Here is a 17,718-nt window from a genome sequence, read left to right as displayed (position 1 = left end):
ACATTATTACATATTGCTGGTCATAAACCTATAGATACAAAACAGAAAACCAAAAGAAGAATGGAAGTGAAATTAAAACATACGAGTCAACCGGCCACACGAGAAGTTTCCGTATTTATAGGCGCGTTCTTCGAACAAACCTGTTTTAGTGGTTTGTCGGGCATTGCTATTTGATTCGATTATTAACAGTATCGATAATCATCGCGCTCATGCTTAATACATTGGTCAATATGGTGGAATAATTATTGTTAAATTAATCAAAAATAATATTTATCATTGTATTGTTGAAAACCCATTAAGAATCTACATATTTCTGGTCTAAAGAAAATTCCAGGTCACCTAGTTCACGGATAGCGTATTTATTATATAACTATTATTTTACTGGCCGCGAACTCCGGTGATGACCTGTATATAAACTCTGACATCCATACACTGGCCGCGAATTGACTCGGGTTGAAATGCAATGTATTAAAGTGAGGCCTCGCTTCCACTGCTCTTTATACTTTTACATGTTAACATGTTGACAAGAATATGGAAGTAAGTACTAAATATGAGAACATAGCCTTTAAATATAAACGCGTTGCGCTGGTAATTCTCTGAAAATAAAAGGTGTACGCACAAACTGTATTGATGTCGAGAATTGAGTGTAAAACTGTTCTATCTATTAAGACTTTTCAATAGAAATACAATTGTTTCATGCAGTAAAACAGTGTTACAAAGACGCGGATATGTTTCCAATGTTCTGGTGGAATACTCAAATCAGCCAATGGAATAAATGAAGTGTATTCATTCGTACCTAGCCGCGGGAAATTTTATTTGAATTTTATTGGACACTTACAAAGGTCAGGAGAGGTGAAAAGCTGGCTTAATACAGCTTACGCCGAAAAAGCTATTAACATGTCAGCCAAAGGACATCATTTTTTTGTGTTTGGTGAAGTACAGTGGAAGTTTATTGTCCTGGGATAACAGTCTTTAAAATTGTAGTAAATATCCTTGACAATAAATTTAAAGCCTTTATTATAAAATGATAAGATATTATACAGATATACAGATAACGGATATTGATGATGGCAATTTAACAAATCAAGCCATTTAACGTCTCAAAATGTTGCTTGCTCGTTTCAAGAAAGTGGCAAACAGTACAAAATGCTTATTTAGCATTTATATAGTGAAGTAAATAATAAAATAAAGTATAAGAAAGATATACTTAATAATATGTGATACAGTTAATGTTTGTTTTGGCTATTTTGTAAACAATGTACGCTTCTTCATATTTTAACATTTTACTTTTGTCAGTTTCATTGAGTTTTATGCAGCTGCACATTAAACATAGATAGTTCAATTATTATACCTGTTATTATATGGAAACAGTCATTATGATCCAAACAAAAGGCTTTTAACTTCCCTGTTTTTGTTTCCATGAACAATACAGAGACTTGTTTTATAATGGAAGGAAACTCGTAAAGATAAGGAAAAATATGCTTGGTTATGAATGAACAAACATGATCAAGCTGCTTCCAATGAAAATGCATCACATCCATGTAATCAACCAGGAGTCACTTGTGAAGCAAGTTCTCACTTTACCAATGGGGCACTTAAGCCAGAAATAAATAGATGTTTTTGTAGTAAAGAATAGCACATTGTTTAATAATTTAATCTATTTAGCTGCATGATGCAAAAAATGGTATTTTGCCATATGCTGCCAGCTCCAGACAAGCCTGCGCATTATGCAGTCTGGTCAGCCAGAAGCCTGTTTGCTAAAAATCATGGAAGGTTTATTGGTCTCATAAGCAGGTAATTATTACTCCCCACTGGAATAAACAGAAAGCATATTTGTAGCAACACTGGATAGGCTGAAGGGTTAATTTTTGCATGAGTCAGCTCAATTTACTGCAAATCATTTGTTATGCACCTAAATCAAAAGTGAGAGCAATAGATATCTGTATACTGATTAAGAGGCAATCTGTGACTGGTTTCCCCATGCCCCATTTCAGGCGCAGTCTAGTCATCTATGTAACACAGTCCTGGATGTGATCAACAGCATCTACCACCAGGACAGTGCCAACTACTTCATCCTTGTTCCACAAAACACACTGTCTCAGTTTGCAGAGAAAGTGCACACCAAGTCCAGAGATGTTCAGGTAGCCTGCATTGTCCTTATAAGAATGCAATCATGGTAAACGGGTGAAATTTCTACTAGTCTTGACTTAATAACTTGCCATTAGCCTTGGCTGTTGGTCTAGGTGTTAACATGTTGATTAAGTGGCCTGTGTCCAGATGACAACTTAATGCCCACAATACATCACTATTAAAATATTTCCAAAATAAATTACAAGTACACATGGTTTACAAGCCTGACTATATTTCCCATCACATATTGCTTTTAATATTAGGGTACCGTTCAAACTTATTGTTTTGATTCTACACCTTCAAACTTTTATTGGCTAAATGTATGTGTACAGTGCAGTGTTTAAGCTCAAAATTACTTAATAATTTGGTAAAATATTGCAGATCCAGTTCTGAAATGTATAATTGTTAGCTTCTAGAGTAACACAATTGCTCCCTCACAAATCAATGAAATGCATGCTCTTTTTTCAGGAGAAGTTTTTCGAGCTGCTTGAGTTTATCGTGTTTGATCTGAGTTTTGTTCCCTGCAAGGAACTGATAAGCCTGAGCCTGGTCCTGAAAACACAGCAGTAAGTCAAAGCGGGAGCAGGAAACATTTTTTGCTTTTCAGTCTGTAGAAATATGTTCACATCATCATTAAGCCAGGTAATTGGAAACCCTGTTTATTTAGGAATTATAAGTTTTGTTTGATCATAAGTATGGTGACAGAGTGTAAATGAATATTTGTTTCTTGTGAATGTATGTTTCTAAAATGCGTATTAAAACTTAGACCTTATTCACTTGGTCTCATGTACGCATTGTTAATGTGTTTAAATCTGTATGTTTGTAAACTTAAAACTGTATACTGTATGTAGTCGTATACTGTTTGTTGCCGCAGTTCTGTGGAAAACAGCATGCTGATCATTCAGAGCCTCCAGAAGATTGTTCAGTACCACACTGTGTTCAAGGACGTGTATCGGGAGGTGGGAATTCTGGAGGTGCTTGTTACCTGTCTGCACCGCTTTGCTGCCCTCCTCAAGGATCCCCAGGCTGATGGAGGTAAGCTAGTATTTAGTGTTTTACCCACACCAATTTTGCGTTCTGAAGTGCAACTTTGCCCTTTTCAAATGCAAGAGCCGCCACTGGCCCTTATTGATTACATCTTAATTGCCCTGTGACCAAACTTGTTAGCCTAGATGTATGCAGAATCAGCGCCCATAATTGTCGTTGCCACTCCGACTTTGCTTAATTTACTCCATAAATGTGCATGTTAAATCAAAAATTAAATTGATTACTGGTTAATCCAGTTAGTTCCGGAATTTCTGTTTAATCATCATACAGTACAAAAACTGGTTTATTGATGACTTATTTAAGATTGTAACAATAGCAATTTAGTGTGTTTGCTTTGATATGAATTTAGCGGAAATATCAATATCTACACAAATTCCATGAGCACTGTTTAATTGATGCTGCAACGTTTTACCAGTGTGTGTGTAGTGAATTTAATTTTAGTTTGTTGAAAAGTTTTACTGCTGAAACACATGTTTTGACAATATTATCAATCACATGCACAAATTTATACGAGGATGACAAGCCAGTCAATATTGAGGTCAACCTGTTAGAGGTCATGGTCACAGGGGCTAATTATATGAAAGGCATTTCCTTCTGAAATCTATATAATGCTTTATCTTAGGTTAATACAAATTAATATGCTGGTTAGTGAAGGAAAACCATATAGATTTTGAAATAAAAAAATGTTCAAGGTCTTAGGGTCCTGTAATTTAAAAAAAAATCACATAAAAATAGCACACAGTGTCGGCTATTTTAAATTTACTTTGGAGATGAGTGCATGGTTGGTAAAGTGTAATGGATTTATATACAGCTGTACTAGACAGATAAGTGTATAGATGGTACAGTGTATGTTTAGCTGTACTTGACAGATGAGTGTATAGATGGTACAGTGGTTGCTGTTACAGACACGACCAGGATGAGCAAGGAGCAGAGAGACCTGGGCTATCTTGTCATGGAGGTGCTCACCATGCTGCTAAGCAACAGCAACCAGAACACAAGTAGGACGGTTTATATTATTACAGTAGTCAAATAGAGGAATGATATGTTATATTTGTTATGCAACCAAGGCTGAAGCAATGTTATACATGTTCACACAAACAGTGTTAAGCTTAATGGGCATATTTATTTGAAAAAAATACAAATATAAAGTGGCTTAATGGGTGAAAATATCTGTCATAATAAAACAAACATCCTGAAAAAGGCAGTTTCAACAAACCTCAAAAAAAAAGCAGTCATAACCTGCAAACACATGCCCCGTCTCTTTTCTTTTCTTATGCATACAAATGTTATCAACATGCTGAGGACTTTTGATTACTGCACTAACGGGTATAACCTGTGTAAAGGCTTTGCAAGTTCTAAGTAGTGATAACATCCAGGCATGACTATATGCTGACCGATTGATTTAAAACAGTCTAACCAGCAGGACCTGGTTACCAGAACTTATAGTTTGTGCCAGGCTTTCATGAAAAGAAATAATTGGAACTTCAAATGTAAACAAGAGTCAGTAATATGGCATACTTAAACAACTGCTGTAAGAGTTGCAAATATTTTAGATCAATAACTAAACATAGTCATAGAAAAATATACAATTGAATAAACATCAACTGCTATAGCTTTTGATTTTATATAACAATGAGCCTCTTTAATGGTTAATGCATTAAACTATTTAAATGGGTCGGTATACGCTTCCAATAATAACTAGCTAAAAGAATAGAATAACAGTCTGAGAGTCTTGGACATCTTATCATTCAATGTATACTGGTTGAGCTTACACAATTAGTTTTAGTAACAAACCAGAGACTTGCACATAAGTTTGAAAAATATATATCATATCTACGTACAACATAACTGGCAATTAAAGCCACCATATCTTGTGCAAAAACATGTTCATTATTTCTATTGTGACAAAAATGGAAAATGATTGCATGAAACATGGTTACTTATGGTTTGTATTATTAGTGAATAACAATACTTAAACAAGGTCAAATTACATTTTGGAGTTATGTATTCTGCAAAAGGGGTCATTATTAAAAATCCTCCTTAAGCACCAACTATATTTAAAAACTTGTGCACATGGATTTAGATGGATATAGCAACTTGTGACAACTTTCTTTTTTTTATTGTGAACACTACTATCTGTTTTGAAAACTCACTCATTGTACTTTGTTTGACGAAAACCCAATAGTTGTAACTCTGTCTGAATACCAAACAAATAATTTTTACTTTCTGAAAACCCAATAATTGTACTTACTGTCTGGAAATCAAGATGGACTTATATTTTTTCCTTTGTAGGTGTGTTTCGTGAGTGTGGTGGTGCACGTTGTTCCCACAACATGGTGCCCTTCCTGGAGTGTCGCCCCCAGGCCCTGGGTATTGTACAACAGCTGATTCTCTCCCCGGGCGGTGACGACGACATGGGCACCCTCCTGGGCCTCATGAATACAACCGAGGTCACAGATCTAGAACTGAAGACCGCAATACTCAAGGTACAGGAGCATTAACCATGTTAGTTTGAATCTATTTATTTAAGCTTTATTGCATGGAAAGTGTAAGTGTTATGGAGACACTCTTAAGCCCGTTTCTAAGGTTGGACATGTACATTGTGTCTTTGTAGAGGATCTAAATCATGCTCCTAGAGCAGGGATCAAACCGGGGACTTCCTGGTCGCTAAGTAAACACCATATTCACTAAGCCACTATAATAAATAGTATTATAGAATAATTTTATCATGCATTTCCGTCCATCCGTCTGTCTGAAAGTCTGTCACTCTTTGCGTTTAGGTTTCGAAAAATGCTCATAACTTTGATGTCGCTTCAGATTTAACCTTCATATTTGGTATGCATGTGTATATGGACAATGCCTTTCCATACGCACACAAATTTTGACCTCTTTGAAATTGACCTTGAACTTAAGGTCCGCATTTAGGTTTCGAAATCTGCATTTTGGTTTTGAAAAAGCGTTTTTCAGGGGCATATGTCATCCTATGGTTACAGCTCTTGTTTTTTTTATGTAAAAGAATAATTGTTTGATATATTGAAATATATTTTATTTAAAAGTAACTCCTTTAACAAAACTTCTGATCCTAAAGACTTTAATGATTGACATGTTCACAATATCTACTATGTAAACTCCATTTCATTTGCTTAGGTTGTAATGTGGTAATTAAGAACCTTTGGGTTCACCTTGTAGACATTAAGTCATCATCTAACGTCTTTTGATTATGTATAAAGTCTACAACTTTTGTATTGTATGTAGTTGTAATATTCTCTCCACAGTCCCTGTTGAACGTGCTGGGTGAAAGTCACCGCACACGTACTGTGTTCAGGAAGGTTGGAGGCTTTGTGTATGTGATGTCCCTGCTAGTCAGCATGGAGGGGTGCCTTGCAGACCCACCAAACCAACCCTGGGACAAAGGTAGTGTAGCCGCGGGATGGGAATAGCATGTAACCTTCGCAGCGAGGGGATATTATTGAAGTTACTCGGTCAGTCTGTCAGTTTGTTGGTTTGTTGATGGCTTTGTCCGCATAAAATGTTAAAAGATTAAGTTTGTGGAGTTAACTGTTTCCTTATTTCTCAAGTGATGCATGTATACATGTGTGAACACATTTTATCCCCAGTGATCCACATATTCCTGAGTTATATATTCCAGAACAAAGCTGACATACCAGTGCTAGGGTATAAGCCACATATGTGACAAAGCTCTAGGGTCATGTATTGTAGTTTTTGACTTCTCAAACATTGTTGCTCTTTTACTTGATAGATTTCCTTATATTACTTTTTAAATTTATGCTGATGAAAATTCCACACATTTGGTTTGGAGATTCACAACTTTGTAATAATTTGGGCAAATATGTTCGTGTTTTATAAAGAGAATGTATTAAAATATATTTTTACAATTGATTGTTTATGGGACATATTTATAACATTGATTTAAATAACTAATTAATTATTTTGTCACTGAATAAAAATGTTTTAAGGTGATTTAACTTAAGTTGAAGAGGATTTTGTGAATTTGTATTTGATGAATTAATCGCAAATAAGTACATTTTGACATTCAGTTGTCAAATATATTTGAGTACAGCATGCCTCTGTTTAACATCATTTCAGTGAGTCGTTCAGATGTGCTTCTGATGCTGAAGACCGTGTTTAACACTCTGACTGTAGCCATGAGATACGAGCCAGCTAATGCCAAGTTCTTTGCCTCAGATGTGAGTAGAGTAGTCATGTTTTTAGCCTATTGATATCTTATTTTGACTCTTATGTTGATCCCTTTTTCCCAATGGTAGATTTTTCAGTTTCATCTTTCACCAAGATCCCTTGTTACATCTTTGATTATCATTAACAGAAACTTCTCATTTGTTGTTTATGACCATTCAATATCCACATATCATCTCATTGTATGTTTACCTTGTTTATTGTATATTTTTTATGTTACTTAAGAGCAGTATCGGTATATTAAGCTTCATTGATAAAGACCCTTCAAATATGGTATAGTCTTCAAGCAGATATTAATAGTAAGAAGGTGTTATATACTCACATATATCTCCAGGTACGCTACAACAGCTTGACAGAGGCTGTAAGACTGCTAGGGTGCTTTTCCAACACTAACGACATTCCCCCTGATGATGTTGAAGACTCAGCGACATCAACCACTGACCATGTGTTCGAGGAAATTTTTCAGAAACATCAGGAAACAAAGTAATTATCCTCACAATCAGATACAGATTATGCACAGTTATTACAGCTAATTCATTTGATGCTTATACAGTAATTGTATCAAAATGAAAGTCCTAATAATGCTAATGATTGAAAAATATTTATCTGTTAAAAATCATTTAAAATCCTTTTTTTCTAATATTTAAAACTTAATTTAAAACAATTTTATTCTCCTTTTTAATATTATAGTTCTATTTCTCCTCTTTAGACACAAAGAAAACATTCCACTGGTACTGGTATCTGCATGTCAAATGGTCCGTTACCTCTACGACATGGCTCTCGATGCATTCGACCGTCCATACACAATAGTCAGCTATAGGTCCATTGATTCCCCCTCCATGAAACGACCTGCCCCCTCCCCTTCATCATCTATGACATCTACTTTATCTACGTCATCCACCTCATCACCCAGGCCCAAGCGGGCCAGTACCGGCTCTCTGACTCTGCCACTGAATACAAGCCATCCGGAGCATATCATCCATTCTGGGGCCATCATGTCTATTTTCCACCTGTTGCCGGCTGTGAACAGCAGTAATACTGCTTTGTCCAGAGATCTACAAGTCTTTATCGCTGGTTTGTTAAAGGTATGATTACGAATTATTTACATAAAGTCATTATGTTATGATTTTGTAAAACTAAGCAAAGAACAATCAAAACTCTTATGTAGTTTTAATACGGCACTTAGTTCTAAAGATTTATTATGAAAGTAAACATTTGATTTCCACTCAAGATGCATGTGACGTTGAGTTTGTTGACACCATACTGAACAGATGAGGTTTTTTCAGAGGTCTCTGGTTTCTTTAAAACACAATACCATACCAATTTTTAGCTCGGCTGTTTTCGGAGACAACCGAGGTATTGTCATAGGCAGCTCATTGTGTCCGCTGTTCGCGTCGTGATAAAACCTTATCATTTTGTCAAGGTTTTGAACATTTGCTCTAAACACAAAGTGCTTCAACTTACATCTTTGAAACTTCATATGTAGCTGCACCTTGATGAGTTCTACATGCCACACCCATTTTTGGGTCACTAGGTCAAAGGTCAAGGTCACTGTGACCTAAAAAAAAATAAAAAAATAAAAACTTCTGTCAAGCTTTCATCTATTCCAAACTGCACCCGCAGCCGAGCGTGGCACCCGTTATGCTGTGCTTTTGTTAAATCTCTCAGTAAGAATTAAATATTTGGAAATTGCAACGATTATTTAATTCATTCCAACTGTCGTTATTTTAGTATTCAATAAGGTAGGAGTGCTGGGACACAATCCAGGTCCTCACATAGCGCAGCCCAAGGCACAAAAGGGTCTCATTAACTTAAAAATGCACACACAGAGGGGAAATGATTCCATCACAAAATCATCTTTCTCATTGTGCAGAATCTGTTGCGCAAGGAGCACAACCAGCAGGTGATGTGTGACGCTGGTTTCCCGCACGAGCTGCTGGTGCATGGTAACATCTCTCTGGCTGACGAGACCCACACCATGCACCCACTCCTCCAGTATATGTTAGAACGCCTGGCATCACAGTCACTCACGCCAAGGGACCTCAGGTACAGTTATATATACAGGCTCACAGAAAGCATTGCATTTATATTACCCTAATTATTCGTAGTTTTGTAACGTTTAAATGTTATTTTTATTTCATGACAGAAACTTTAGATACACACAAATATGTCCAAGCATTTTGATTCAGTATTCTCGACAAAATCTATTCACATTTACGTTGGGATATTCCAGTGTATAAAGTCACTGGTAAAGATAACATGTGCTTTCAAATAGCACATAATTATTACTTTAAGATTATTTCTCACTTACTTTTAAATCATTTCATGTGCTTAAACACTTTTGAAATACTTTAAACACTATGATTGGGTTTATTTGGTATGCATTATTAGTCCCCTACAGGTGAAACCGGCGAGGGACTTATGGTTTGCGCTCTGTGTGTCTGTCAGTCTGTCACACTTTTCTGGATCCTGCGATAATTTTTTAAAAGTTCTTCATATTTTTTCATGAAACTTAAAACATGGACAGATGGCAATATGGAGATTATACACGTCATTTCATTTTTGTTCCTACGTTAAGAATTCTGGTTGCTATAACAACGAATAGACTAGAAATATTGCTGAAAATGGTGTATCCTGCGATAATTAAAAAAGTTCTTATTATTTTTTCATGAAACTTGAAACATGGACAGATGGCAATATGGAGATTATGCACGCCATTTCATTTTGTTCCTACGTCAAAAATTCTGGTTGCTATGGCAACAAATAGACTAGAAAAATGGAGCTACCGGTAGGGGACTTTTATTGCTTGGCAATAGTCTTGTTGTCATTGTTATTGACGATAATGGTAAAGTTCTTATTATTTTTTCATGAAACTTGAAACATGGACAGATGGCAATATGGAGATTATGCACGCCATTTCATTTTGTTCCTACGTCAAAAATTCTGGTTGCTATGGCAACAAATAGACTAGAAAAATGGAGCTACCGGTAGGGGACTTTTATTGCTTGGCAATAGTCTTGTTGTCATTGTTATTGACGATAATGGTAAAGTTGAATATGTTTTTTGTCATGATGTTCAGCATTATAGTAAAATTTTAATGATTTAATTGATGATGATGACTATGATGATCAGGATGATCACGATGACAGATGTAATAATGATTATTGTGATGATGATTGTAATGAAGTTATGGTTATAATGACAAATCTGTATTTCAGGGACTTCCTGAGGCTTGGTTTCCCACTAAACTGCAGACCGGCTGATGAAGACATTGCATTTGATGAGAGAAGCAGGACCAGCTGGCCCCTGTCTCGTCACTCCAGTGTGGATGAGAAACGACCACCATTGGAGCTGGAGAGAAAACTCAAAACTGCAGGTTGTCCTGTACCGTTGACCCGAGTCAAGTGTCTGGTGTCCATGACAACCCCCAAGGATGCAAGATTGCATGGTTCCAGCCTTATTCCAGCATTTGTAGAGTTCCACATGAATGCAGAGGGTTTTGGCTGCCTGTATCTGCCCAGTATAGCCCCCCAGGGACCACCAACCCCCAGTGTTGTGAGCGGAGTGGTGGGTGTCACTGATCCCTCCGTTATAGGAGGTATTGGAACAGGTAAGTGTGCAATAGATATTACCTGTCGGTCAGTCCTGTTATGGAGCATATGAAAGAAGTGTTGTTAAATATTGAGATTATAATCATAATAACCCAACCTGATATTCAACAACCCATATCGGCAGACAAAAAATGCAGAGAAAAAAAAAAGAATGATATTTAAAACCTGCCTATCAGGGCTGTTTATGTTATAAATAAGTAATTTTAAATATATAATGCTTTCATTTTACGTTGTTTTCTAGTCAGATTCAAATTGTGTTATTAGAAAACAAATTTGTTTCTTGAATACAATTAATAAAGTGCAAACATGCTCATTCCTTATTTCAAAGAACTATGTGTTTTGAAGCACACAACGGTATATAAACTTGAAAACAAGGCAGTGTGTACTTACTGAGTCTCTTGTTGGCAGGAGAGCGAGTGTTTCCACCGCAGTCAGGCCTGACATTCTCCACTTGGTTCTGTGTGGATAAGTTCAGTGTAAGCAGTATAGACCCCCACCCTGTGCGTCTCCTGACCATCGTGCGTAACCTGCAGGGCCGGGAGGAGAACCTGATATGCCTCTCCATCACCCTCTCCCCCCGCGACAGGGGCCTCTATGTTGGCACACAGGAGATACTCATGCCAAGTGCTGGTATGCAGGCATTGATTATTTACTTATAACAAATTGACTGTTAATGCTTTCCATGGTTTGAAAATTTCACAATCAACCTGACGGCAAGATTTTATTGACTGATCATGCTTTCAGTTTATTGCAAGATTTCAAATTTACGGCCATGAAAAGAATCTTATAAATATTGTGAATGAATTTCAGAATCAATCCTTGCTTAATGATTTTACCATTGATTATTTTCTTTAACTTAAAAAATATAAACAAATCAGAATTAATTTTTTTAAATAATTTAAATTTTGACTTTTTTTATAATTAATATGTCATTTCATGATTTCAGACAAAATGTTGCTGTCTGTAGTAAGACTTATTGTGTATAAATAACGGTATAGCCTCTAATTGTTTTACAATTTTCCATTCAGTTAAATGTTGAATCTTGTACTGTCTGTCATAGCGCCCCCAGATGATGCTGCTGAGCCAAAGCTGAACGACAACCTTGTGAAGTTCTCTCACCCTGATCTGGACTTGGAGGGTCAGTGGAACCACCTGGTGCTTGTGTTCAACCGTGCTGGCATCATGAAGAACAGCAGCGTTACCCTGTACCTGGATGGAGAAGTTATCAGCATGCAGAAAGTATGCTCAGAAATGATAATATTTGACCATTTGTTATTAGAAAAAAAACACAGTTATTACCAAAAGTATTATAATGTTCATGCCCTTTTAAAAAAAAAAGGCCTCCTATAGCATACCCACTGTCCATCTGTGCATTTTCACATCTGTCTGGCTATCTGGATGTATGTTCGAAAATTCCGGTCTTAGCCATAGTTTTGCCATACATTGATAGGTTTTGAGATAAATTGGTACAATTTAAACAAGTGTAAGACAATATGTTGCAAGTAACACTCTTCCCCTTTTGTTTAAGTTCAAGGTCACACTTAAAGGTAAAGGTTAGGACTTGTATTCACACAGTGCCTTAGGTAAATCTTAAAACTTAAGGTATTTGCACTGTTACTCTACATCTCACATTGCCAGTTTCACTACATCGCACGTTGCCTGTTACACAACATCTCCCATTGCCAGTTAAACGATGTCTCACATTGCCAGTTACACTACATCTCACTTTGCCATTTACACTACGTCTCAGATTGCCAGTTACACTATGTCTCACATTGCCAGTTACACTACATCTCACATTGCCAGTTACACTATGTCTCACATTGCCAGTTTCACTACATCTCACATTGACAGTTACACTACGTCTCACATTGACATTTGCACTATTGCCATTTACACTATGTCTCACATTGCCATTTACACTATGTCTCACATTGCCAATTTCACTACATCTCACATTGCCAGTTACACTACATCTCACATTGCCAGTTACACTATGTCTCACATTGCCAGTTTCACTATGTCTCACATTGCCAGTTACATTATGTCTCACATTGCAAGTTACACTACATCTCACATTGCCAGTTACACTACATCTCACATTTCCAGTTACACTTTATCTCACATTGCTAGTTACACTACATCTCACATTGCCAGTTACCCTATGTCTCAAATTGCCAGCTACACCTTTTCTCACATTGCCAGTTACACTACATCTCACATTGCCAGTTACACTACATCTCACTATGCCAGTTACACTACATCTCACATTGACAGTTACACTACATCTCTAATTGCCAGTTACACTACATCTTACATTTCCAGTTACACTATGTTTCACATTGCCAGTTACACTGCATCTCACATTGCCAGGTACACTATGTCTCATGTTGCCAGTTACATTACATCTCAAATTGCCAGTTACACTATGTCTCACATATCCAGTTACACTACATCTTAGATTGCCAGTTACACTACCTTTCATGTTGCCAGTTACACTACATCTCACATTGCCAGTAACACTACCTCTCATGTTGCCAGTTACACTATGTCTCACATTTCCAGTTACACTACATCTCAAATACCCAGTTACACTACATCTCACATTGCCAGTTACACTACATGTCACATTGCCAGTTACACTACATCTCACATTGCCAGTTACACTACATCTCACATTTCCAGTTACACTATGTATCACATTGCCAGTTACACTTCATCTTAGATTGCCAGTTACACTATGTGTTACATTGCCATGTCTCACGTTGCCAGTTACATTACATCTGAGATTGCCAGTTACACTAAATCTCAGATATCCAGTTACACTACATCTCAGATTGCCAGTTACACTACCTTTCATGTTGCCAGTTACACTTAATCTCAGATTGCACATTACACTACATCTCAGATTGCAAGTTACACTACATCTTAGATTGCCAGTTACACTACCTCTTATGTTGCCAGTTACACTATGTCTCACATTTCAAGTAACACTACATCTCACATTTCCAGTTACACTACATCTCACCCAACCTGGGTGTGGGTGGCTCAGCCAGCCCAACAGCATTCACCTCCGTGTTCGCCTACATGGGCACCCCGCCCCAGCTGAGGAGGCAGTCGAGGTTGACATGGCGACAAGGCCCCGCCCACCTCCTGGAGGATGTCATCTCCGCTGCAACCGTGAAGAACATCTACACACTAGGACCCACATATATTGGCAGTTTCCAGTCTCCGTATCTGGGTGAGAAACTGTTCAAAATTGTATTTTTAATTATTTGACCAATTAAATATTTTAAATTGATCAAATACTTGTGATTAGAAAATCAGAAATATTATTTAGTAGAAATAATAGTATAAATTAGTACAACAGTAATCTTATAAGGTTAGAATTATTAACATTTATGAAGATTAGAAAAATAGTTACTTGTTATAATGCATGAAGGTAATGTTTCAATGTAACATTATATTTTTATGCCCATGATGGAGGGCAATATAGTGATCTCACTGTGTGTCTGTCCGTCCGTCTGTCTGTCTGTCTGTCTGTCTGTCTGTCTGTCTGTCCGTCACACTTTGCGTTTAGGTTTCGAAAAGTGCTCATAACTTCTATTTCACTTCAAATGTAACATTCATATTTGGTATGCATGTGTATATGGACAAGGCCTTTCCATATGCACACAAATTTTAACCCCTGTGACCTTGACCTTGAACTTAGGGTCCGCATTTAGGTTTCGAAAAATGTGTTTAGGTTTCTAAAAATGCTCATAACTTCTATCAAAGCGTTTATCGGGGGCATATGTCATCCTATGCAGACAGCTCTTATTTCTTACAATTATTTAAATAAACAACAACACAATTAAAGCTTTTATAATTCATGTTCTAGTAATTCATTTGATATATTTGGAATATTTTATGCTTGTCATTGGTTTAATGGAAAAATCAGTAATTTAAATTGGTGTTAAACATTTTCAAAGAGTAAAAAATTACAGTTAAAATTATCATTGTAACAACTTTTTTTAGCTCACCTGATTGCTCAGGTGAGCTTTTGTGACCGGTCTTTGTCTGTCGTACGTCGGTCCGTCCATTAACATTTGTTCGTAAACACTCTAGAGGCCACATTTATTGTTCGATCTTCAAGAAAATTGGTCAGAAGCTTCGTCCCAATGAAATATCGGTCGAGTTCGAAACTGGGTCGTGCCGGGGCAAAAACTAGGTCACTAGGTAAAAAAAAGAAAAAAACTTGTAAACACTGTAGAAGTCACATTTCATGCCCAATCTTCATGTAACTTTGTCAAAATGTTTGTCTTAACGATATGTTGGTTGAGTTCAAAAGTGGTTCCGGTCCGTTGAAAAATATGGCCGCCAGTGGGCTAGGCAGTTTTCCTAATTTGGCTATAGAGAAACCTTGTAAACACTCTGGAAGTCACAATTTCTGCCCAATCATCATAAAAGTTGGTCAAAACATTGTTTTTATTGATTTCTCGGACGAGTTCGAAAATGGTCCAGATCGGTGAAAAAACATGGCCGCCAGTGAGCGGGGCATTTTTCTCTATAAGTATATAGTGAAAACATGTCAACACTCTAGAAGTCACATTTTTGGCCCAATTTTCATTAAATTTTGTCAGAACTTTTGTTTCCTAGATACGTGAGTTAAGTTTGAAAATGGTTCCGGTCTGTTGTAAAACATGGTTGCCAGGGGGACAGGGCAGTTTTCCTTATATTTATATAGTTAAAAGGCTTGTTAAACAATCATGAATTAAGGTCATGTAACATGCGAGACAACTGTTCTAAATATTGCATAATAATACAGTGTAGATTTGTGTATCATTTATGTGTTAATTGTTATTCGAGGTTGGATGTTTTTTTTAGCTCACCTGATTGCTCAGGGGAGCTTTTGTGGCCAGTCTTTGTCTGTCGTCCATCCGTCCATCAGTCCGTCCGTCCATCCACATTTGTTCATAAACACTCTAGAGGCCACATTTATTGTCCGATCTTCATGAAACTTGGTCAGAAGATTTGTCCCGATGATATCTCGATCGAGTTCGAAACTGGGTCATGCTGGGTCAAAAACTAGGTCACTAGGTCAAAAAAAAGAAAGAAAAAGCTTGTAAACACTGTAGAAGTCACATTTAATGCCCAATCTTCATGTAACTTTGTCTAAATGTCTGTCTTAATGATATGTTGGTTGAGTTCAAAAATGGTTCCGGTCTGCTGAAAAACATTGCCGCCAGTGGGCGGGGCAGTTTTCCTTATATGGCTATAGAGAAACCTTGTAAACACTCTAGAAGTCACAATTTTGGCCCAATTATCGTGAAAGTTAATAAAAACATTGGTTTTATTGATATGTCGGACAAGTTCGAAAATGGTCCAGATCGGTGAAAAACCATGGCCGCCAGTGGGCGGGGCATTTTTCTCAATATGTATATAGTGAAAACATGTCAACACTCTAGAAGTCACATTTTTTGCCCAATTTTCATGAAATTTGGTCAGAACATTTTTTCCTTGAGTTGAGTTGGAAAATGGTTCCGGTCAGTTGAATAACATGGCTGCCAGGGGGGGGGCAGTTTTCTTATATTTATATACTGTGAAACCATTTATTTTCGTTGGCACAAAATTTCGCCCTTTTCATAAAAATGACTATTTCGTCCGCTCTTAAATTCGCCCATTTCTGGTGTTGAAAAAAAACAACAAAAAAACGTCCGATTTGTTTGTAATACATGTAATACGCGGTTGCGAAAATATCGTGCTGGGGAAAGAGAGGTGACACTGGGTAGTCACTTGCAAGAGGTGGGCCTTGTTTGGTATATGCCAATCAACAAGTCTGTTATTTTAGGTGAAAGTAACTGTCCCTTATTATTCTATGTTATTGACACGTTCTTTGTTATGATTAGCAGATAAGTGGGACTGAATAATCGTTAACGAGGTTTTTAAATAACGAAGCCAATTTCCAATTAGTCTTTTTCCATTACTATCACGGTCAAATTGATAACAATCTTACCTTTAGCGGCGCTAATTGGAGAAGGTGCGAAACTTGTTCTATTATACAAATGAGGATCTAGTTTGTTAAGTATTTTTTTTTCTGAATGGAACGCTGCATTTATTGATAAACAACAGTATTAAATCATAAAAAAAAATTTTTGTTATAAAAAAAAACAAAGGTACGGGTTTTTATGTATATGTACAAAAATAGTAGATGCAGTTAAAACCAAACAACCAAACACAAATTAAAATGTTCTTTATTAATTTGTAACAAAGCACAGAATATATTTCAGTCAGGTGTTGATCCCACATCGTCATATTTTAATTGCGTTTAATAGTATTGTCTTTAATCCGGATTCGCCGCGTGTAAGCTGTATAATCTGCAACACGCCTGAACAAAACACAATACACACAATGGGTAATAAAGTTGTTAACAATTAGCGCTAATCAACACTATTATACCTAAACGAAGTCGACGCATTCGATACAGCCTTATTGCATTCGCGTTTTACAGGAAATGCCAGTTGTCAGTACACTGTATAATAAACACCCCTTTGTGTCAAAACCGGATTTAACTTGAGTGTGAATAGTCGACTGTTTCATGTTCTTTGTATCAATACCATCTGTGTACCTGTATTATAAGTAAACCAGTCAACAAACAAGGTGCGCGCTTTCGCATATGGGTATTCGGACGTTCAAAAAATTGACCTACGGTTTAGCGTTCACGCCGTCGAACGCA

At 36.8% G+C, this 17,718-nt stretch overlaps 1 protein-coding gene across 1 annotated transcript in view; it reads left to right on the top strand.

The window, feature by feature from the left end:
- LOC127868724 (WD repeat and FYVE domain-containing protein 3-like) overlaps positions 1 to 17,718 on the top strand; it is a 118,417-nt gene that overhangs the window by 20,184 nt on the left and 80,515 nt on the right. Inside the window, exons 10-23 of the mRNA XM_052410728.1 lie at positions 1,995 to 2,141; positions 2,599 to 2,696; positions 3,005 to 3,165; positions 4,083 to 4,175; positions 5,470 to 5,663; positions 6,453 to 6,591; positions 7,285 to 7,385; positions 7,727 to 7,875; positions 8,102 to 8,477; positions 9,266 to 9,438; positions 10,611 to 11,002; positions 11,412 to 11,633; positions 12,064 to 12,242; positions 14,016 to 14,244. Coding sequence (XP_052266688.1) covers positions 1,995 to 2,141; positions 2,599 to 2,696; positions 3,005 to 3,165; positions 4,083 to 4,175; positions 5,470 to 5,663; positions 6,453 to 6,591; positions 7,285 to 7,385; positions 7,727 to 7,875; positions 8,102 to 8,477; positions 9,266 to 9,438; positions 10,611 to 11,002; positions 11,412 to 11,633; positions 12,064 to 12,242; positions 14,016 to 14,244 — 2,653 coding nt within the window. The remainder of the gene's footprint in view (positions 1 to 1,994; positions 2,142 to 2,598; positions 2,697 to 3,004; positions 3,166 to 4,082; positions 4,176 to 5,469; positions 5,664 to 6,452; positions 6,592 to 7,284; positions 7,386 to 7,726; positions 7,876 to 8,101; positions 8,478 to 9,265; positions 9,439 to 10,610; positions 11,003 to 11,411; positions 11,634 to 12,063; positions 12,243 to 14,015; positions 14,245 to 17,718) is intronic.

The sequence above is a fragment of the Dreissena polymorpha genome, chromosome 2 (assembly GCF_020536995.1).
Source record: "Dreissena polymorpha isolate Duluth1 chromosome 2, UMN_Dpol_1.0, whole genome shotgun sequence".
Classification (NCBI taxonomy): Eukaryota; Metazoa; Mollusca; class Bivalvia; order Myida; family Dreissenidae; genus Dreissena; species Dreissena polymorpha.
The sequence above is the reverse complement of the archived record's forward strand: the minus strand, read 5'-3'. Positions and strand labels throughout refer to the sequence as shown.